The sequence below is a fragment of the Eubalaena glacialis genome, chromosome X, assembly GCF_028564815.1.
Source record: "Eubalaena glacialis isolate mEubGla1 chromosome X, mEubGla1.1.hap2.+ XY, whole genome shotgun sequence".
Classification (NCBI taxonomy): Eukaryota; Metazoa; Chordata; class Mammalia; order Artiodactyla; family Balaenidae; genus Eubalaena; species Eubalaena glacialis.
In genome coordinates, this window is record NC_083736.1 from 45,311,634 (window position 1) to 45,335,773 (window position 24,140).

The 24,140-nt window shown below is 38.9% G+C and overlaps 1 protein-coding gene across 1 annotated transcript in view; it reads right to left on the minus strand.

Annotated features, from left to right (window-relative positions):
* The window catches only part of DGKK (diacylglycerol kinase kappa), a 150,630-nt gene that overhangs the window by 65,700 nt on the left and 60,790 nt on the right, over window positions 1-24,140 (minus strand). The window contains 3 exon segments of the mRNA XM_061179058.1: window positions 16,464-16,589; window positions 16,922-17,025; window positions 17,497-17,632. Of these exon segments, the coding sequence (XP_061035041.1) occupies window positions 16,464-16,589; window positions 16,922-17,025; window positions 17,497-17,632 (366 nt within the window).

The following is a 24,140-nucleotide window of genomic DNA, read 5'->3' on the forward strand; positions in this document are numbered from 1 at the left end:
TCAGAGGGAGAGCACAATTATGGCATCCACCATCCTCAGAGAGCATCTTAGATATGTGTGAAACCAGAGGCCTGCCCTTCAGGCCAAAGCTCCAGGACAAGTAAACAGGCCTCTTTCACAGAAGGATGGGTTGTGTTTCAGCCTACTGCCAGTGCTGTGCCCTTGGGGTGGTGGTTGGCCAAGAACTCTCTCTCCCTCTCTGTTATAGTCCCATGGGACACAAAAATGCAAGCTCCACTGGCCACCAGAGCCAGGGGATCAAGGGGTATGCCCTAAGCAGCAGCCACAAAACACCAGGGCACAAGAATTGTGTAATAGCTCCCCTCCAGGAGATACTAGCATTCTGAATCATGGCAGAAAGAATAGCACCTGCCTCCTGAGGTCTCTGGAAAGGATTAGAGTTGGCCCTTAGATGTTGTTTAATTAAAAGCCTGCTCCTCAGGCTGCAATGATGAAGATAAGCTAATAGGCCTCTTTTGTAAAAAGATTGGGCTCCTCAGACTGTTGCCTCTTGTTGTGCCTTGGGGGTGGTAGCTGTAAGAACCCTTTCTTCATTTGCTACAATTCTTTGAGACCCGTGAGCATAAGCCCTGCTGGCCATCAGATCCAGGTGATCTAGAGGTGTCCCCTGGGGGCAGGTGTAAAAATCAGGGTACCTGATGAGGGTTCAAGCTTCTTTCCAGGAGATAATGGTGAGCTAGGGAAAATCAGAAGGAGAGCACAAAGATGATGCCCACTGGCTGAAGCAAGGCAGAGGGAACCAGAATCTTTTAAGAAGCAGCTATTACTTTCGTTTCTTCTTGTCTAGAATGATCAGTTTTAAGGAAGCATCTAAAAGGCTAGAAAGTCTGGATCAGGGTTTCTCAACATTGTCACTATTGATATTTTGGGCCAAATAAGTTCTTTGTGCTGTTCTGTGTATTGTAGGAAGTTTAGCAAAATTCCATGCCTCTACTCACTAGAACTATGCAGCACACCCATTTCCCCTGAGCTGTAACAAATAAAAAATGTCTCTAGACAGGGAGATCAGTCAAGATGGCAGAGTAGAAAGACCCTGAGCTCACCTCCTCTCACTGGCACACCAAAATTACAACTATTTACAGAACAACCATCCATGAAAAAGACTGGAACTTACCAGAAAAGATCTTCTACAACTAAAGCTATAAAGAAGAAACCACAACAAGATGGGTAGGAAGGGTGGAGTTGTGGTATAGTCAAGTCCCATACCCCTGGGTGGGCAACCCACAAACAGGAATTACAATTGTAGAGGTTCTCCCCAAGAAGAGAGGGGTCTGAGCCCCATATCAGGCTCCCCAACCTGGGAGTTCTACCCTGGGAAGATGAGCCCCCAGAATGTTTGTCTTTGATGGTCAGCAGGGCTTACTTTCAGGAGTCCCAGGGGGTTGTGGGAAATAGAGACTCCACTCTTAAAGGGCACACACAAAATCTCACATACTCCAGGACCCAGGGCAGAAGCAGTAATTTGAAAGGAGCCTGGGTCAGACCTAAATGCTGATCTTGGAGAGTCTCCTGGAGAGGCAGGCAGCCACTGGAGCTCATCCTGGAGACATAGACAATGGTGGCAGCCATTTTGGGGACCTTGCTCTACCATGTGGACACTGGAGCTAGCAAGCGCCATTTTGGGATAATCCCTCCATCTTACTAACCTCAGGACCCAGCCCCACCCCCACCTAACAGCCTGTAAGCATCAGTACCAGAATGCCTCAGGCCAAGCCCTACCCAACAGTAGACGTACTGCCTTAAGATCCTCTAAGCCCACAGCCACCCCTGGACATGGCCCTGCCCACCAGAGGGCCCAGGACCTGTCCCCACACACAAGTGTGAAAGTTCTAGACCAGAGACCCCCAGAGCCCTGCAGCCAGAGACCTGGGATCTAGCCCTACCCACTAGTTGGCAGGCACCAGCTCCAGAATACTTGGCCCCACCCACCAGCAAGCCTGCTCTAGCCTCAGGACCACCTTCACCCATCAGTGGGCAGACACCATGATGACATGACAACTGTAGCTCCACAGCCTGCAGGCTCAGCCTACCCAACAATAGGCCAGCACCAGCCACAGGACAAGTGGGACCATGGTCCTGCTCACCAGCAGGCCAACACAAGCTCTGGGACCCCAGGACCCTGTAGCCAGACCTCAGGACTAGGCTCTTCCTGCCAGTGGGCTGCCACTAGCCAGAGGACCTGGCTTCAACCACCAGAGGGCTAGCACCAGCCCCAGGATCTCTTGGACCCTGACTCTGACCACCAGTGAGCCAGCACTAGTCCCAGGGCCCCCTGGTGTTCCACAGACAGCTGCCTAGTGACTTGGCCCTGCCAACCCCCAGTTGGCAGCATCCACACAAGGCAAGACGTGGAAACCAACTGGACTGAGGGTCAGCCATGCCTACCAGACCACCCACAGTAGTCAGCCCACCACAACAGAAGGATCCATGCAGCCCAGATAGGGGGCATCCTGAGAGCATTTAGCTCTGGTGACAAGAGGGCATTGTGCTCCTGGGAGGCATAGGATGTCTCTTACAAAAGGCTACTTCTCCAAGGTTGGTTAAGTTAAGAAAACTTAAGCAACCTACCAAATATATAAAAATACAAACAGCAACTTAGGCAAAATGAGGTGACAGAGGAACAAGTTCCAAATGAAGGAACAAGATAAAACCTCAGAAGAAAAACTAAAGGAAATGGAGACAGGCAATCTACCTGAGAACGAGTTCAGGGTAGTGATCATAAAGATGATCAAAGAACTTGGGAGAAGAATGGATGCACAGAGTGAGAAGTTAGAAGTTTTTAACAAAGAGTTAGAAAATATAAAGAACAACAAAAAAGAGATGAAGAATACAATAACTGAAATAAAAATACACTAGAAGGAATCAACTGTAGACTAAATGATGCAGAGGAATGGATCAGCAAGCTGGAAGACAGAATAGTGGAAATCACTGATGCTGAACAGAAAAAGAAAAAAAGAATGAAAAGAAATGAGGACAGTTTAAGAGACCTCTGGGAAGACATCAAGAGCACTAATGTTCACATTATAGGGGACCCAGAAGGAGAAGAGAGAGAGAAAGGCACTGAGAACATAATTGAAGACATAATAGCTGAAAACTTTCCTAACATAGGAAAGGAAACAGACATCCAAGTCCAGGAAGTGCAGAGAGTCCCATACAGGATTAAACCAAAGAGGAACACACCAAGACACATTGTAATTAAAATGGCAAAAATTAAAGATAGAAAATATTAAAAGCAGTAAGGGAAAATCAACAAGTTACATACAAAGGAACTCCCATAAGCCTATCAGCTGACTTTTCAGCAGAAACTCTGCAAGCTAGAAGGGAGTGGCATGATATATTTAAAGTGATGAAAGGGAAAAACCTACAACTAAGAATACTTTACCTGGCAAGGCTCTCATTCAAATATGATGGAGAGATCAAAAGCTATACAGATAAGCAAAAGCTAGAGTTCAGCACCACCAAACATGTCTTACAAGAAATGTCAAAGGGACTTCTCTAAGTGGAAAAGAGAAGGCCACAACTAGAAATATGTAAATTACAAAAGGAAAAAGCTCATTGGTAAAGACAAATATATAGTAAAGGTAGAAAATCAACCACACAGAAAGTTAGTAGGAAGGTTAAAAGACAAGAGGAGTAAAATCATCTATATCTACAATAAACAGTTAAGGGTTACACAAAACAATTAGATATAAAATATGATGTCAAAACAGTAAATCATTAGGGGAAGAGGGTACAAATGCAGGGTTGTTAAAATGCATTTGAAATTAAGAGATCAGTAACTTAAAATAATCATATATATATATATATATATATATATATATATATATATATATATATATATATATATATATATATATATAGCTATATATAAACCTCATGGTAACCACAAACCAAAAATCTGTAATAGATACACATACACAAAAGACAGAAGAATCCAAACATAACACTAAAGATAGTCATCAAATCACAAGGGAAGAGAGCAAGGGAAGAAATAACAAAAAAGTACTACAAAAATGACCAGAGACAATGAACAAAATGGCAATAAGTACATGCTTATCAATATTTACTTTCAGTGTAAAAGGACTCAATGCTCCAATCAAGACATCAAGTGGCTAAATGGATACAAAAAAAGACCCATATATATACTGCTTAAAAGAGACTCACTTCAGATATAAAGACACACATACTGAAAGTTAGGGGATAGAAAAAGTTATTACATGCAAATGGAAATGAAAAAAAGGGTGGGGGTAGCAATAGTTATATCAGACAAAAGACTTTAAAGCAAAAACTATTATAAGAGACAAAGAAGGATATTACATGACGATAAAGGGATCAATCCAAGAAGATATAACAATGTAAATATATATGCACCCAACATAGGAGCACCTAAATGCATAAAGCAAATATTAACAGACATAGAGGGAGAAACTGACAGTAACACAATAATAGGAGGGGACTTTTAACACCCCAGTGCATCAATAGATAGATCATCCAGAAAGAAAATCAATAAGCAAACACTAACCTTAAATAGCACATTAGAGAAAATGGACTATATATATTACTTCTAAAAGCAGCAGAGTACACATATTTTCAAGTGTACATGGAACTTTCTCCAGGATAGATCACATGCAAGGCCACAAAATAAGCCTTGGTAAATTTAAGAAAACTGAAATCATATAAAGCATCTTTTCTGACCACAACGTTATGAAACTAGAAATTAACTACAAGAAAACTACAAGAAAAAAAACTGAAAAACAGAAACACGTGGAGGCTAAACAATATGTTACTAAACAACCAATAGATCACTGAAGAAATCAAAGAGGAAATTTAAAAATACCTGGACACAAATGAAAATGAAAACGCAACAATCCAAAATATATGAGACACAGCAAAAGCAGTTTCAAGAGGGAATTTTATAGTGATATAAGCTTACCTTATGAAACAAGAAAAATCTCAAATAAAGAACCTAACCTTACACCTAAAGGAAGTAGAAAAATAAGATCAAACAAACCCCAAAGTTAGTAGAGGAAAATTCATAAAGATCAGGGCAGAAATAAATGAAATGGAGACTAAAATGCAGTAGAAAAGATTAATAAAACTAAGGGTTAGTTCTTGGAAAGATAAACCAAATCAATAAACCCTTAGCCAGACTCATCAAGAAAAAGAGAGAGGGCCCAAATGGATAAAATCTTAAATGAAAAAGGAGAAGTTACAACTGATACCACAGAAATGCAAAGGATCATAAGAGATTTCTACAAACAATTATATGCCAGTAAAATGGACAATGTAGAAGAAATGGACAAATTCCTAGAAATGTACCATCTCTCAAGACTGAACCAGGAAGAAATAGAAAATATGAACAGATCAATTACCAGTAATGTAATTGAATCAGTAATAAAACAACTCCCAACAAACAAAATTCCAGGATCAGATAGCTTCAGAGGTGAATCCTACCCAACATTAAAGAAGAGTTAACACCTATCTCAAACTCTTCCAAAAATTGCAGAGGAAGGAACACTTCTGAACTCATTCTATGAGGCCAGTATCACCCTGATACCAAAGCCAGACAAAGATATCACACAAAAAAAGAAAATTACAGGCCAATAATGGGCATAGATCCAAAAATCTTCAACAAAATATTAGAATCCAACAATGCATTAAAAAGATCATATACCATGATCAAGTGGTGTTTATCCCAGGGATGCAAGGATGGTTCAAAATCCACAAATCAAGGTGATATATCACAGTAACAAACTGAAGACTAAAAAACATATGATCATCTTAATTAGAAATGCAGAAAAATATTTTGACAAAATTCTAGTCATTTGTGATAAAAAACTCTCCAGAAAGTGTGTATGGAGGGAACATATCTTAACATAATAAAGGACATATATGATAATCCCACAGCTAACATCATACTCAACAGTAGTGAAAAGCTGAAAGCATTTCCCCTAACATTAGGAAAAAGGCAACAAAGCCCACTCTCACCACTTTTATTCAACATAGTATTGGAAGTCCTAGCTATAGCAATCAGATAAAAAGAAAGAAAGAATTAGAAGGAATCCACACTAGAAAGGAAGAAATAAAACTGTCACTATTTGCAGATGACATGATACTGTACATAGAAAACCCTAAAGACACCAACAAAACACTACTAGAGCTATTCAATGAATTCAGTAAAGTTGCAGGATACAAAATTAATATACAAAAATCGGTTGCATTTCTATTCACTGACAATGAAGTATCAGACAGAAAATTAAAGAGACAATCACATTTACAATCACATCAAAAAGAATCAAATAACTAAGATTAAACTTACCTGAAGTAAAATACCTGTACACATATACTGATGAAAAACAACACAAACAGATGGAAAGATATACATTTTTCATGGATTATAAGAATTAATATTGTTAAAATGACCATACTACCCAAGGAAATCTACAGATCCAATGCAATCCCTATCAAAATACCAATGGCAGTTTTCCAGAACTAGAACAAATAATTCTAAAATTTGTATGGAACCACAAAAGACCCTGAATAGCCAAAACAGTCTTGAGAAAGAAGTAGAAAGCTGGAAGAATCACACTCCCTAACTTCAGATATTACTACAAAGCAACAGTAATCAAAACAGTATAGTACTGGAACTAAAACAGACACATAGATCAATGGAACAAAATAAAGAGCCCAAAAATATACCCACACACTGATGGTCAATTAATCTAGAAAAAAGGAAGCAAGAATATACCATGGAGAAAAGACAGTCTCTTCAATAAGTGGTGCTGAGATAACTGGACAGCTACATGTAAAAGAATGAAATTGGAACATTTTCTCACACCATATACAAAAATAAACTCAAAATGGATTATAGACCTAAATATAAAACCTGAAGCCATAAAACTCCTAGAAGAGAATATAGGCAGAACACACTTTGACATAAATCATAGCAATATTTTTTTTTTGATTCTGGCTCCTAAGGCAAAGGAATAAAAGCAAAAATAAACAAATGGGATCTAATTAAACTTAAATGCTTTTGCACAGCAAAGGAAACATCAACAAAATGAAAAGACACCCTACAGAATGAGAGAAAATATTCACAAATGATATGACTGATAAGGAGTTAATATCCAAAATATATAAACAGCTCATACAACTCAATATCAAAAAAAAAACAACCCAATTAAAAAATGGGCAGAGGGGGACCTTCAAGATGGCAGAGGAGTAAGACGTGGAGATGACCTTCCTCCCCACACATACCTCAAAAATACATCTACATGTGGAACAACTCCTACAGAACACCTACTGAATGCTGGCAGAAGACCTCAGACCTCCCAAAAGGCAAGAAACTCCCCACGTACCTGGGTGGGGCAAAAGAAAAAAGAAAAAACAAAAGAATAGGGACAAGACCTGCACCTCTGGGAGGGAGCTGTGAAGGATGAAAAGTTTCCACACACTAGGAAGCCCCTTCACTGGCAGAGACGGGGTGGGGAAGCTTTGGAGCCACAGAGGAGAGCACAGCAAAAGGGGTGCAGAGGGCAAAGCAGAGAGATCCCCTCACAGAGGATCGGTGCCGACCAGCACTCAGCAGCCTGAGAGGCTTGTCTGCTCACCCGCTGGGGCGGGTGGGGGCTGGGAGCTGAGGCTCGGGCTTTGGAGGTCAGATCCCAGTGAGAGGACTGGGGTTGGACAGTCTGAAGGGGGCTAGTGCGCCACAGCTAGCCAGGAGGGAGTCCGGGAAAATGTCTGGAACTGCCTAAGAGGCAAGAGACCATTGTTTCAGTTTGTGTGAGGAGAGGGGATTCAAAGCACCTCCTAAACGAGCTTCAGAGATGGGTGCAAGCCTCGGCTATCAGCTCGGACCCCAGAGACAGGCATGAAATGCTAATGCTGCTGCTGCAGCCAACAAGAAATCTGTGTGCAAGCACAGATCACTATCCACACTCCCCCCCAGGAGCCTGTGCAGCACGCCACTGCCAGGGTCCCATGATCCAGGGACAACATCTCCGAGAGAACACATGGTGCACCTCAGGCTGTTGCAACATCAAGCTGGCCCCTGCAATCACAGGCTCGCCCCACATTCCAATTATAACCTACTGTACCCCTCCCTCCCCATGGCCTGAGTGAGCCAGGGCGCCCTAATTAGCCGCTGCTTTAACCCCGTCCTGTCTGGATGGGAACAGATGCCTGAGGGCTACGTACATGCAGAGATGGGGCCAAAACCAAAGCTGAACCCCAGGAGCTGTGCGAACAAAGAAGAGAAAGGGAAATTTCTCCGTGCAGCCTCAGGAGCAGTGGATTAAATCCCCACAATAAACTTGATGTACCCTACATCTGTGGAATACGTGAACAGACAATGAAGCATCCCAAAATTGAGGTGGTGGACTCTGGGAGCAACTGTAGACTTGGGGTTTGCGGTCTGTGACTGATTTGTTTCTAATTTTTATGTTTATCTTAGTTTAGTGTTTAGCGCTTGTTATCACTGGTGGATTTGTTTATTGGTTGAATTGCTCTCTCCATTATTATTATTATATTTTAATAATTCTTTAATTTTTAAATTTATTATTATTATTTTTTCTTTCTTTCTTTTTTTTCTCCCTGTTCATCTGAGCCATGTGGCTGACAGGGTCTTGGTGCTCCAGCCTGGTGTCAGGCCTGAGCCTCTGAGGTGGGAGAGCTGAGTTCAGGACATTGGACCGCCAGAGACCTCCCAGCCGCACATAATATCAATTGGCGAGAGCTCTCCCAGAGATCTCTGTCTCAACACTAAGACCCAGCTCCACCGAATGGCCAGCAAGCTCCAGTGCTGGACACACCATGCCAAACAACAAGCAAGACAGGATAAAGAAGATGTGGCACATATATACAATGGAATATTACTCAGCCATAAAAAGAAACGATATTGAGTAATTTGTAGTGAGGTGGATGGACATAGAGTCTGTCATACAGAGTGAAGTAAGTCAGAAAGAGAAAAACAAACACTGTATGCTAACACATATATATGGAATCTAAAAAAAACAAACACAAAAAAGGTCATGAAGAACCTAGGGGCAGGACGGGAATAAAGACACAGACCTACTAGAGAATGGACTTGAGGACACGGGGAGGGGGAAGGGTAAGCTGGGACAAAGTGAGAGAGTGGCATGGACATATATACACTACCAAATGTAAAACCGATAGCTAGTGGGAAGCAGCCGCATAGCACAAGGACACCAGCTCGGTGCTTTGTGACCACCTAGAGGGGTGGGATGGGGGGGGTGGGAGGGAGGGAGATGCAAGAGGGAAGACATATGGGGATATATGTATATGTATAGCTGATTCACTTTGTTATAAAGCAGAAACTGACACATGATTGTAAAACAATTGTAGTCCAATAAGATGTTAAAAAAATAAAATAAAATAAAATGTAAACAAACAAACAAACAAACAAAACCTAACAAGACAGGAACACAACCCCAGCTGCTAGCAGAGAGGCTGCCTAAAATCATACTAAGTTCACAGACACCCCAAAACACACCACCAGATGCAGTCCTGCCCACCAGGAAGACAAGATCCAGCCTCATCCACCAGAACACAGGCACCAGTCCCCTCCACCAGGAAGCCTACACAAGCCACTGAACCAACCTCAACCAATGGGGGCAGACACCAAAAACAATGGGAACTACGAACGTACAGCCTGCGAAAAGGAGACCCCAAACAAAGTAAGGTAAACAAAATGAGAAGACAGAGAAATATGCAGCAGATGAAGGAGCAAGGTAAAAGCCCATCAGACCAAACAAATGAGGAGGAAATAGGCAGTCTACCTGAAAAAGAATTCAGAGTAATGATAGTAAAGATGATCCAAAATCTTGGAAATAGAATGGAGAAAATACAAGAAACGTTTAACAAGGACCTAGAAGAACTAAAGAGCAAACAAACAATGATGAACAACACAATAAATGCAGTTAAAAATTCTTGAGAAGTGATCAATAGCAGAATAACTGAGGCAGAAGAACGGACAAGTGGCCTGGAAGATAAAATAGTGGAAATAATTGCCACAGAGCAGAATAAAGAAAAAAGAATGAAAAGAATTGAGGACAGTATCAGAGACCTCTGGGACAACATTAAACACAAAACCTTTGAATTATAGGGGTCCCAGAAGAAGAAGAGAACAAGAAGGGTCTGAGAAAATATGTGAAGAGATTATAGTTGAAAACTTCCCTAACATGGGAAAGGAAATAGTCAAGCAAGTCCAGGAAGAGCAGAGAGTCCCATACAGGATAAATCCAAGGAGAAACATGTCAAGACACATATTAATCAAACTAGCAAAAATTAAATTCAAAGAAAACGTATTAAAAGCAGCAAGGGAAAAGCAATAAATAACATACAAGGAATCACCATAAGGTTAACAGCTGATCTTTCAGCAGAAACTCTGCAAGCCTGAAGGGAGTGGCAGGACATATTTAAAGTGATGAAAGGGAAAAACCTACAGCCAAGATTACTCTACCCAGCAAGGATCTCATTCAGATTTGACGGAGAAATTAAAAATTTACAGGCTAGCAAAAGCTAAGAGAATTCAGCACCACCAAGCCAGCTCTCCAACAAATGCTAAAGGAACTTCTCTAGGCAGGAAACACAAGAGAAGGAAAAGACCTACAAAAACAAACCCAAAACAATTAAGAAAATGGTAATAGGAACATACATATCGATAACTACCTTAAATGTAAATGGATTAAATGCTCCAACCAAAAGACACAGACTCGCTGGATGGATACAAAAACAAGACCCGTATATAGGCTGTCTACAAGAGACCCACTTCAGACCTAGGGATAGATACAGACTGAAAGTGAGGGGATGGAAAAAGACATTTCATGCAAATGGAAATCAAAAGAAAGCTGGGGTAGCAATTCTCATATCAGAGAAGATAGACTTTGAAATAAAGACTATTACAAGAGACAAAGAAGGACACTACATAATGATCAAGGGATCAATCCAAGAAGAAGATATAACAATTGTATATATTTATGCACCCAACATAGGAGCACCTCAATACATAAGGCAATTGCTAACAGCCATAAAAGGGGAAATCGACAGTAACACAATAATTGTAGGAGACTTTAACACCCCACTTTCACCAATGGACAGATCATCCAAAATGAAAATAAATAAGGAAACACAAGCTTTAAATGACACATTAAACAAGATGGACTTAATTGATATTTATAGGACATTCCATCCAAAAACAACAGAATACAATTTCTTCTCAAGTGCTCATGGAACATTCTCCAGGATAGATCATATCTTGGGTCACAAACCAAGCCTTGTTAAATTTAAGAAAACTGAAATCGTATCAAGAGTCTTTACCGACCACAAGGCTATGAGACTAGATATCAATTACGGGGAAAAAAAACTGTTAAAAATACAAACACATGGAGGCTAAACAATACACTACTAAATAACCAAGAGATCACTGAAGAAATCAAAGAGGAAATCAAAAAATACCTAGAAACAAATGACAATGAAAACACAATGACCCAAACCTATGGGATGCAGCAAAAGCAGTTCTAAGAGGGAAGTCTATAGCAATGCAATCCTACCTCAAGAAACAAGAAACATCTCAAATAAACAACCTAATCTTACACCTAAAGCAATTATATAAAGAAGAACGAAAAAACCCCAAAGTCAGCAGAAGGAAAGAAATCATAAATATCAGATCAGAAATAAATGAAAAAGAAATGAAGGAAACAGTAGCAAAGATCATTAAAACTAAAAGCTGGTTTTTTTAGAGAAGATAAACAAAATTGATAAACCATTAGCCAGACTCATCAAGAAAAGAAGGGAAGAGACTCAAATGAATAGAATTAGAAATGAAAAAGGGGAAGTAACAACTGACACTGTAGAAATGCAAAGAATCCTGAGAGATTACTACAAGCAACTCTATGCCAATAAAATGGACAACCTGGAAGAAATGGACAAATTCTTAGAAAAGCAGAACCTTCTGAGACTGAACCAAGAAGAAATAGAAAATATAAACAGACCAATCACAAGCACTGAAATTGAAACGGTGATTAAATTCTTCCAACAAACAAAAGGCCTAGATGGCTTCATAGGTGAATTCTATCAAACATTTAGAGAAGAGCTCACACCTTTCCTTCTCAAACTCTTCCAAAATATAGCAGAGGGAGGAACAATTCCAATCTCATTCTATGAGGCCACCATCACCCTGATACCAAGGCCAAAGATGTCACAAAAATAAAACTACAGGCCAATATCAGTGATGAATATAGATGCAAAAATCCTCAACCAAATACTAGCAAACAGAATCGAACAGCACAATAAAAGGATCATACACCATGATCAAGTGGGGTTTATCCCAGTAATGCAAGGATTCTTGAATATATGCAAATCAACCCATGTGATACACCATATTAACAAATTGAAGGATAAAAACCATATGATCATCTCAGTAGATGCAGAAAAAGCTTTTGACAAAATTCAACACCCATTTATGATAAAAACTCTCCAGATAGTAGGCATAGAGGGAACTTACCTCAACATAATAAAGGCCATATATGAGAAACCCACAGCCAACATCATTCTCAATGGTGAAAAAATGAAACATTTCCACTAATACCAGAAACAAGACAAGGTTGCCCACTGTCACCACTATTATTCAACATAGTTTTGGACATTTTAGCCATGGCAATCAGAGAAGAAAAAGAAATAAAAGGAATCTAAATCGGAAAAGAAGAAGTAAAACAGTCACTGTTTGCAGATGACATGATACTACACATAGAGAATCCTAAAGATGCTACTGGAAAACTACTAGAGCTAATCAATGAATTTGGTAGAGTAGCAGGATAGAAAATTAATGCACAGAAATCTCTTGCATTCTTATACACTAATGGTGAAAAATCTGAAAGAGAAATTAAGGAAACCCTCTCATTTACCATTGCAACAAAAAGAATAAAACACCTAGGAATAAAACTACCTAAGGAGACCAAAGGCCTGTATGCAGAAAACTATAAGACACTGATGAAAGAAATTAAATATGAACAAACAGGTGGAGAGATATACCATGTTCTTGGATAGGAAGAATCAACATGTGAAAATGACTATACTCCCCAAAGCAATCTACAGATTCAATGCAATCCCTATCAAACTACCACTGGCATTTTTCACAGAAGTAGAACAAAAAATTTTACAATTGGTATGGAAACACATAAGACCCCGAATAGCCAAAGCAATCTCGAGAAAGAAAAACGGAGCTGGAGGAATCAGGCTGCCTGACTTCAGATTATACTACAAAGCTACAGTAATCAAGACAGTATGGTACTGGAACAAAAACAGAAATATAGATAAATGGAACAGGATAGAAAGCCCAGAGATAAACCCATGCACATATGGTCACCTTATCTTTGCCAAAGGAGGCAAGAATATACAATGGAGAAAAGACAGCCTCTTCAATAAGTGGTGCTGGGAAAACTGGACAGCTACTTGTAAAAGAATGAAATTAGAACACTCCCTAACACCATACACAAAAATAAACTCAAAATGGATTAAAGACCTAAATGTAAGGCCAGACACTATCAAACTCTTAGAGGAAAACATAGGCAGAACACTCTATGACATACATCACAGCAAGATCCTTTTTGACCCACCTCCTAGAGAAATGGAAATAAAAACAAAATTAAACAAATGGGATGTAATGAAACTTAAAAGCTATTGCACAGCAATGGAAACCATAAACAAGATGAAAGGACCACCCTCAGAATGGGAGAAAATATTTGCAAACAAAGCAGCTGACAAAGGATTAATTTCCGAAATTTACAAGCATCTCATGCAGCTCAATATCAAAAAAACAACTCAATTCAAAAATGGGCAGAAAACTTAAATAGACATTTTTCCAAAGAAGATATACAGATTGCCAACAAATACACGAAAGGATGCTCAACATCACTAATCATTAGAGAAATGCAAATCAAAACTCCAGTGAGGTATCACCTCACACCAGTCAGAATGGCCATCATCAAAAACTCTACAAACAATAAATGCTGGAGAGGGTGTGGAGAAAAGGGAGCCCTCTTGCACTCTTGGTGGGAATGTAAATTGATACAGCCACTCTGGAGAACAGTATGGATGTGCCTTAAAAAACTACAAATAGAGCAACCCTATGATCCTGCAATCCCGCTCCTGGGCATATATCTGTAGAGAAACATGGTTCAAAAGGATACATGCACCCCAATATTCATTGCAGTGCTGTTTACAATAACCAAGACATGGAAGCAACCTAAATGTCCATCAACAGATGAATGGATAAGGAAGATGTGGTACATATATACAGTGGAATATTACTCAGCCATTAAAAAGAATGAAATAATGCCATTTGTGGCAACATGGATGGACCTGGAGATTATCATACTAAGTGAAGTAACTCAGAGAAAGACATATATCATATGATATCTCTTATATGCGGAATCTAAAAAAAATGATACAAATGAATTTGTTTACAAAACAGAAACAGATTCATAGACTTAGAGAACAAACTTATGATTACCAGTGGGGAAGGGTCGGGAGGAGGGATAGACTGGGAGTTTGGGATTGACATGTACATACTGCTTTATTTGAAATAGATAACCAAAAAGACCTACTGTATAGCACAGGGAACGCTGCTCAATATTCTGTAATAACCTAAATGGGAAAAGAATTTGAAAAAGAATAGATACATCTATATGAATAACTGAACCACTTTGCTGTACCCCTGAAACTAACACAACACTGTTAATCAATTATGCTCCAATATAAAATAAAATAAAAATTTTTAATGGGCAGGAGGCCTAAATAGACATCTTTTTTCCGAAGAAGACATACAGAATGCCAACAGGCACATGAAAAGATGCTCAACATTGCTAATCATCAGGGAAATGCACATGAAAACTGCAACGAGGTATCACCTCACACCAGTCAGAATGGCCATCACCAAAATATCTACAAATAATAAATGCTGGAAAGGATGTAGAGAAAAGTGAACCCTCCTACACTGTTTTTGGGAATGTAAATTAGTGCAGCCACTATGAAGAACAGTATGGACGTTCCTCAGAAAACTAAAAATAGAGCTACCATATGATCCAGCAATTCTGCTTCCAGGTACACATCTGAAGAAAATGAAAACACTAATTCAAAAAGATACATGCACCCCAATGTTCATAGCAGCATTCTTTGTAATAGTGAAGATATGGAAGCAACCTTAGTGTCTATCAACAGATGAATGGATAGAGAACAAGTGTCATACACACACACACACGCACACACACACAATGGAATACTACTCAGCCATAAATAAGAGTGAAAATTTGCCATCTGCAACAACATGGATGGACCTGGAGGGTATTATCCTAAGAGAAATAAGTCAGACAGAGAAAGACAAATACTGTATGTTATCACTTATATATGGAATCTAAAAAATAAAGAAAACTAGTTAATATAACAAAAAAAATATACTCACAGGTATAGAGAACAAACTAGTGTTTACTAGCTTGGGGGAGGTATAAGATAGGGGTAGGGCATTAAGAGGTACAAATTATTATGCATAAAATAAATAAGCTACAAGGATATACAGTACAGCACAGGGAATATAGCCAATATTTTATAATATACATAAATAAAGTATAATCTTTAAAAATTGTGAATCACTATGTTGTACACCTGAAACTTACATAATATTGTAAATCAACTATACCTTGATAAATAAAAAAATTCCATCAGAATATCATTAGATAAAAAAATATCTCCAGACATTGTCAAATGTGTCCTGCAGGTGGGGGAATATACCCCCAGTCGAGAACCGCTGGTTTAAAGGCATGGTAATGTTGTAGTTAAGAGCACAGTTTTTACACAATTATGTATGAATCAAGACTCTTTTTCCTACTGGCTTCATGACCTTGAGCAAATCACTTCATTTTTCTGAACCTCATTTTCCTCTCTTCTGTAAATGGGAACAACGAGGCCTGGTTTAGGTTTGTTGTAAGGATTTAACGAGATCATGTATATAAAACACTCAATACATAGTGGTAATAATAATGTGCTAATATTATTAACCATTATTAATTAACAAAGATTGCAATTTCCTAGGAAATGGTGAATGAGGAAAGGAGGCGGTTTCTTAAGGGTATACTCAGAACTAACTTTTTAATTGCCCATACTGTCGTGAGAGAATTCAGCTCTTCCCATTTGCTAGTAGGCCTCACCATCAAAGATAAGAGGGAGTATTCAATCTTTCTCTCAAAGATTCCATAGCTAATTCTGGAAAGGCAGGATACTGAGCTCTATACTATGGAATCTGTATAATCTATTTTGGGGCAAGGGTCTCTGAGATTTCTATCTATGTGTAGGCACAATCAAACTCCAGCCCACCCCTTCTCTAGAAGTAAGTTCTCTAAATATCAAAGAGATGAGAAGAGTCTTACCGTAGAATTACACCAGAGACACCGGAAATCTTGAAGTCTCTGATAACTGCCACAGTTCTCGTGACATACTGCACACTGAGAACTGACAGATATGTTTCCTTCTACCCACTGATGAGGCATAGTTTTCTGAAGGATAAAAAGAGACAAGAGGTAGAAGTTAGAGATATAAGGAGAGGAAGGGCCAGCTGGAATAACTATACTACCCCATGGAGGACACTAGATAACCCCCAGGAAGTTCTCCATCATCCTGCCCTCCCCACTCCCATGCTAGTGACCAATGACAGGTGGGAGTTGGTGGGGAGGCTTTCATTCTTCTAGATTTGTTGGATCATGAGCCTGGGAAAGAAGCCTACTTGGGTTGTCTGGAAACAGGAAGAAGTCTTCCTTCCCCTGTGTGTCGTGACTGAAGGGGAGATGGAAAAGGGTGATTATGAGAAAGCATGGCTGATACTCACTACTTCATCTGCAGGCATGAGGAGGTCATCAGTAATGGATAATGTATTCCATTTGCAATCTTTGCTTGCTCTTAAAGCACATAATCTGTGAGACTTTACTTTGCACACTGTGAAAGAGGAAGAAAAAAAGATGGATGTGAATCTGGTGACAATGAAGATTCTAACTTCCTTCCCTAAGCTGCTCTAAAAGTTAGAACCTAGATGCATCTAAGTAGCTGTGACTTAACTCCAAAGGCTTATTTTCCATATATTTCAGTTTCTTTGTATTCTTCCTGGCCAAATTTTCTATTACCTGACTTGAATTGAAATTGATTGTAAGAATGAGGTGATTTCTATTTTTCCAAACCTGTGACTGTACTGTCCAATCCTCCCAGACCCAACCCTCCCTTTTGATTAATGAGAATTCCCCCTCATGCCAGTTTCCTCCCATCTCCTTTCCCCTGTCTGTTAAGTGTCAGGGTTAACCTTACACAAGAATCAGTGACCTAGTGTGAGTCAATGATACTAAAGCCGCATGAGCTCCTTCACACCCATCTCCACCCACTGAGCTCCACTTCCTAAAGGAATCAGAAATGTACCTTCGCAGATGATAACATTTCGAGATAAGGCAGGAATGGTTCCTCGACAAACATTGCAGTGCTGGGTCCGGGGACTGTGGCTTGAGTACCAATAGTGCATTCCAACAAGAAAAGGGTTGTTTTCTGCTGCAGGTATCTAAAATAAATCAAAGAGAAGAAAGAATAGAGAGTTAATCACAGAGACGGATTAGGGAAGGCCAGAAAATCTGAATGCTAAGGCTGAAATGGCCAGCTACATAAGGTGTCAGAGCATGTGAAGAGGAAGAATCAAAGTTGAGCCAATACTTAACAAATCTCCCATCTCTGTTTTCTCCCAGTGGTTTTGGAAAGGGAAAAGGAATGAGGGGGTGGTAGATCCTGGAACAGGGACTGAAGGCAGGAGTGATGATCTTTATACTCCTTGGCTAAACCATTTCATTGGTTTAGCCTAAGCAAAATTAGTTCTGTTAGCCTTGGCCTTGGCTCTCTTTGAGTAGTCAGCAAAAGGGGGTGGTGAGTGGGAAATTCAGTGATATCCAAGTCCTCTTGCCAGGCAAGAAAGGGAGGAGGCAGGGCTCTGACTCTGGGCTAAGGAATGCTTGTCAGGCTTTAGCTACCTCCTGGAGATATACATTACCCTTCCTGAACCTACTGCTGCCAAGTGAGGAGAGCATTGCATTGCTGGGACAACAGTTTCATTTCAGAGGCTTCTGGTCCCAGTATTCTTTTCTGAATACCATGCTCTGACTGCCTATAGCAATTTCCTGGTTAATCAATTTAATTCATTCAAAATTCATTAAATTTTTACTGAGTAACTGCTATATGTTTGGCACTTTTCAAGGCACTGATGAACAAGATAAAGTCTCTGCCCTCATGGAATGGCTTTCTGTTTGGTGTCCTCTTTCATGGTATTCAATTTGACATTTACTATTAACCTCCCTATAAATGCTACATTTGTTTATCACAGCCTGACTCTCATGACTGTGGGGCTGGCACAGGGCATACCAGCAACTAGTTTTGGGGTTAAAAGGGGAAGGGGAGGAGTGAGCACCAAAAACTTCCAAATTTGTTCTGGGTGTGCATTCCACAGGACACTTCCACCTTTTCTATAATTCCTGTGAATGTCTGATCTCTTCCTTCTCTGCCTTCCTCTGGAATGTAGACATAAGCATATACATTCAGCTTTTTATTCTTGATGTTATAATCGGTTGGGTGTGTAAAGGCATAAGACTTTAAAATGAACTATATATTCTTCCTGATGCTAGTTGATAGTAGTCCACTAGAGAGAGAGACAGAGAGAGACAGAGAGGGAGAGAGAGAAAGCGCTATTGAGGGATCTGCCATATTTAGTGTTCAACCTTGATCAACTTATAGGAATTCGTCCTCTAAAACATAGCCTGTACATGGTATTCTCTGATCCCTCCTTCCCCCTCTGGCATGCCGTTTATGTGCTAAGCTGCTGTTGGAATGACCAGGAAGCTTCTGGAAGGAAAAGCTACTTTGATGCGCTAAAGGCTCACCTAGTATGGAGTCACTTTGTGATTGTATTATTTTTTGCATACTGAAACCCTGGCAATGTTCCGAGAAGATCAAAGTAGAGAGTGGAGAGTTCTGAGGAAGTGACATAGTCTTGGCTTTGACATGCTGAGCAACTAGCACCTTTCTAATTCCCATGCCACTAGATTATAACTTTACAAGTACCTTCCTTCCTTCCAACCTCCTTCTTTCCTCCAATAATTACTAAGAGCTACTTTGTGTTATCTATAAAGCTAGGCACTAGAGATCCAGAGATGAATGATCCATAGTTCTTGCCCTCACGGAGCTCATAGTCTACTGTAGGAGACAACTTCCTAAACAGATCACTCCAGTGTAGAGTGAAAAGTGAGCTCTCCTATAATGTTCAAGATTCTACAGGACAAATGGAAGAAATGATGAACTCTGCCTGGGTAGAATATTGAATTTCATGCTCCAATTAGCTACAGAATATAAAAATATATAAAATGGACATTGTTTTGGTTCAGCAGTGGAGGAGGTGGGATTTATATTCCTTAAGTGCATCCTATTGTATAAGAAAACTTTGATGCATACCACCCTGGATGAGTACATGTTGTATGTTGAATTGTGTACCCTGCCAAAATATGTTCAAGTACCTGGTACCTGTGAATATGAACTTATTTGAAAATAGAATCTTTATAGATATAATCAATTTAAGATGTTGTCATAATGGATTAGTGACTGGTGTCCTTTCCCTCTTTTAAAAAAAATTTTTTTTTTAATTTTTTAACATCTTTATTGGAGTATAATTGCTTTACAATGGTGTGTTAGTTTCTGCTTTATAACAAAGTGAATCAGTTATACATATACATATATCCTCATATCTCTTCCCGCTTGCGTCTCCCTCCCTCCCACCCTCCTTATCCCACCCTTCTAGGTGGTCACCAAGCACCGAGCTGATCTCCCTGTGCTATGCGGCTGCTTCCCACTAGCTATCTATTTTATGTTTGGTTGTGTATATATGTCCATGCCACTCTCTCACTTTGTCCCAGCTTACCCTTCCCCCTCCCCGTATCCTCAAGTCCATTCTCTAGTAGGTCTGCGTCTTTATTCCCGTCTTGCCCCTAGGTTCTTCATGACCATTTTTGTTTGTTTGTTTTTTAGATTCCATATATATGTGTTCGCATACGGTATTCGTTTTTCTCTTTCTGACTTACTTCACTCTGTATGACAGACTCTAGGTCCATCCACCTCACTACAAATAACTCAATTTCGTTTCTTTTTATGGCTGAGTAATATTCCATTGTATATATGTGCCACATCTTCTTTATCCATTCATCTGTCGATGGACACTTAGGTTGCTTCCATGTCCTGGCTATTGTAAATAGAGCTGCAATGAACATTGTGGTACATGACTCTTTTTGAATTATGGTTTTCTCAGGGTATATGCATAGTAGTGGGATTGCTGGGTCGTATGGTAGTTCTATTTTTAGTTTTTTAAGGAACCTCCATACTGTTCTCCATAGTGGCTGTATCAATTTACATTCCCACTAACAGTGGAAGAGGGTTCCCTTTTCTCCACACCCTCTCCAGCATTTTTTGTTTGTAGATTTTTTGATGATGGCCATTCTGACCAGTGTGAGATGGTATCTCATTGTAGAAGAGGGAAATTTGGACAGACACAGGAGAGACATCATGTGATGATAGAGGCAGAGATTGGAATGATGCGTCTACAAGCCAAGGAATGCCTGCAATCACCAGAAGCTAAGAAAAGGCAAAGAAGGATTCTCTTCTAGAGCCTTCAGAAAGAGCACAGCCCTGCCAACACATTGATTTTGTACTTCTAGACTCCAGAACTGTGAGAGAAGTATCTTAATTCACCCAGTTTGTGGATTTGATATGGCAGTCCTGAGAAACTAACACAGTATGTCATTACAGGCCTTTCTAGTAATTGACACAGATTAAAAATTGACTTTGAAGACAGATGAAGAACTGTGGCATGTATACAAACCACTGATCTCTGAATGTTAAGGCTTTTAATGTGTGGTTGTTGGGTTTTGTGTTTGATTTTTATGCTCTCTAAAATACATAGGTTAATACATTCATGCAGAGACCATCACTCCAATCTGATTCTTCACTGTTTTAGAGCAGCTAAGGCTATTTTCTCCATCTCCTGAATCCCTTTCAGCATAATCCAGAACCCAGATAGGTTCATTAATTATTTGTCTATTCGTTAAAGGAGATCTTGTCAGTCCAGGTGTTTGGTAAACTCTAAAGCACTGTCCAAGTGTGAGGACTTAATAATATTAAGTATTTTCAAAGTGCATAAAAGTCTCAGATGAAACATCCCATAAAACACAAAATCTTCTAAAGATGTGTTTCCTTAAAAGAATCTTGTTTGGGATGGTTTATGTGATGAAAGGCTGTGCTTAGATAAAACAAAATTAGTGGTTCGTACTGTAACTTGAAGCCAACTTCTTTGTTGTATCAAGGTTTTGGAAACTATAGAATGTTAGGGCCTCCCAGGTTGGCCATTGGTAGGGTGACCATATCATACAAATCAGGACACTTTGAACAGTGAAAGGGGGAGCTATAGTATGTAATTATACTGGGACAATAAGTGTAAATTTTGTTCATCCTGAGAAAACCAGTAGCCATGGAGATGCTACACATGAGCTAGAGAGTCATTTAGCCAATTTGAATCTATTTGTTGATCTATACAGCCTAGTTGTCTGGCTTAGTACCACTTAGTTGCCTATCGGGCTACCACATACTCACAAGGGGTGGGGACTAGAGGAGAGAAAAGATAATTAGGCAAAATTTAAGATGTCTTTCCAAGAGCATAGATTTAGAGTTAGGAGAGCTAAGATCTCAATTCTGCCACAATAAATTATGTGATTTCAGGCAAGGCAACTGAACTCCTCTGAGGTTTTTTTCTCACCTACTTAATGAAATCTTAGAATCATAAGCTTTTCAAGTTGAAAGGAATGTTTGAATTCATCTAGTCTACCCACCAGAAAAACTAATTTTCTTTTTTTAAAGTGAATTTTAAAAATTGAGGTATATTTGACAATTAAAATTGTACATATTGAATTTAATGATTTGATATACATATGTAGTGAAATAATCACCACAATCAAGCTAATTAACTTATCACCTCGGATAGTTACCACTTTCTTTCCTTCTTTTTTTTTTTTTGTATGTGTGTTTAGAGCACTTTCCCTCTTAGCAAATTTTAGTATAAAATAAATGATTGTTACTTACGGTCACATTGTTGTACATTAGACCTCCAGAACTTATTCTCCTGCATAACTGAAACTTTGTACTGCTTAACCAACATCTCCCCATTTCCCCCTCTCCTCAGCACTTGGTAACCACCATTCTTCTCTCTGCTTCTAGAGTTCCAACGATTTTAGATTCCGCATATAAATAAGAACATACAGTATTGCCTTTCTCTATTTGGCTTATTTAATGTAGCATACTGTCCTCAGGTTCATCTGTGTTGTTACAACTGGCAAGATTTCCTTCTTTTTTCGGGCTGAACAATATTCCATTGTATTTGTGTATGTATATATCTATATCTATATCTATATCACATTTTTAAAATCCATTTTATCCATTGAGGGACAGTTAGGTTGTGTCTGTATCTTGGCTGTTGTGAATAATGCTGAAAGAAACATGGGAGTTCTGATATCTCTTCAAGATGTTGATTTCATTTCCTTTGGATATATACCCAGAAGTGAGATTGCTGGGTCATAAGGTAGTTATATTTTTAATACTTTGAGAAACCTCAGTACTACTTTCCATAATGGCTGTACCAATTTATAGTCCCACCAAAAGTGCACAAGTTTTCTCTTTTCTCCACATTCTTGCCAGCACTTTTTGTCTCTTGTTTTTTTTTTTTGGCCACATCACATGGCATGCGGGATCTTAGTTCCCCAACCAGGGATTGAACCTGCACCCCCTACAGTGTAAGCGCAGAGTCTTAACCACTGGACTGCCAGGGAAGTCCCTCTTTTTTGCTTTTCTTTTGTTTTTCTTTTTTTTTAATTTGAAGTATAGTTGATTTACAATATTGTGTTAGTTTCAGGTGTACAGCAAAGTGATTCACTTATATAGATATATATTCTTTCAGATTATTTTCCATTATAGGTTATTATAAGATATTGAATATGGTTCCCTGTGCAATACAGTAAATCCTTTTTGCTTATCTATTTTATATAGTAGTTTGTATCTATTAATCCCATACTTCTTTTTTTAAAGTTTATTGTGAAGTTATTTTACATTATTTTATCATTATGTGGCATTAGGAGATTTTCAAAAATTTTATTTATTTATTTTTATTGAAGTATAGTTGATTTACAATGTTGTGTTAGTTTCAGATGTACAGCAAAGTGATTCAGTTATACATACATATATATCTATTTTTTCAGATCTTTTAGAAATATATTATTTTTATTTTAGCAAAGAGAATATATCTCTTTAAGAAAAAAGAGTTACATCATACAATCTTTTGAAAATATACATTCATGTATTGGTTTTGCCCTACAACTAATTTGATTACTGAAAGTTGTAAAGTGCAGCTAAATTTGGGAGCCAAGTTATTAATAGTTAAAGACTGATTTGCTTTTTTAAATTGAAGTATAGTTGATTTACAATGTTGTATTAGTTTCAGGTATACAGCAAAGTGATTCAATTATATATACATGTTACATATAATATATATATATTCATTCTTTTTCAGATTCTTTTCCCATATAGGTTATTACAGAATATTGAGTATAGTTCCCTGTGCTATACAGTTGGTCCTTGTTGGTTATCTATTTTATATATAGTAGTGTATATATGTTAATCCCATACTTCTAATTTATCCCTCCCCACTCCCTTTCCCCTTTGATAACCATAAGTTTGTTTTCTATGCCTGTGAGTCTGTTTCTGTTGTGTACACAGATTCATTAGTATTGATTTTTAGATTCCACATATAAGTGATATAACATTTGTCTTTGTCTGACTTACTCCACTAAGCATAATATTCTCTAGGGCCATTCATGTTGCTGCAAATGACAATCTTTCATTCTTTTTTATGGCTGAGTAATATACCAATGTATATATATCTCACATCTTCTTAAGCCAATAGTTTGTTGATGGACACTTGGGTTGTTTCCATGTCT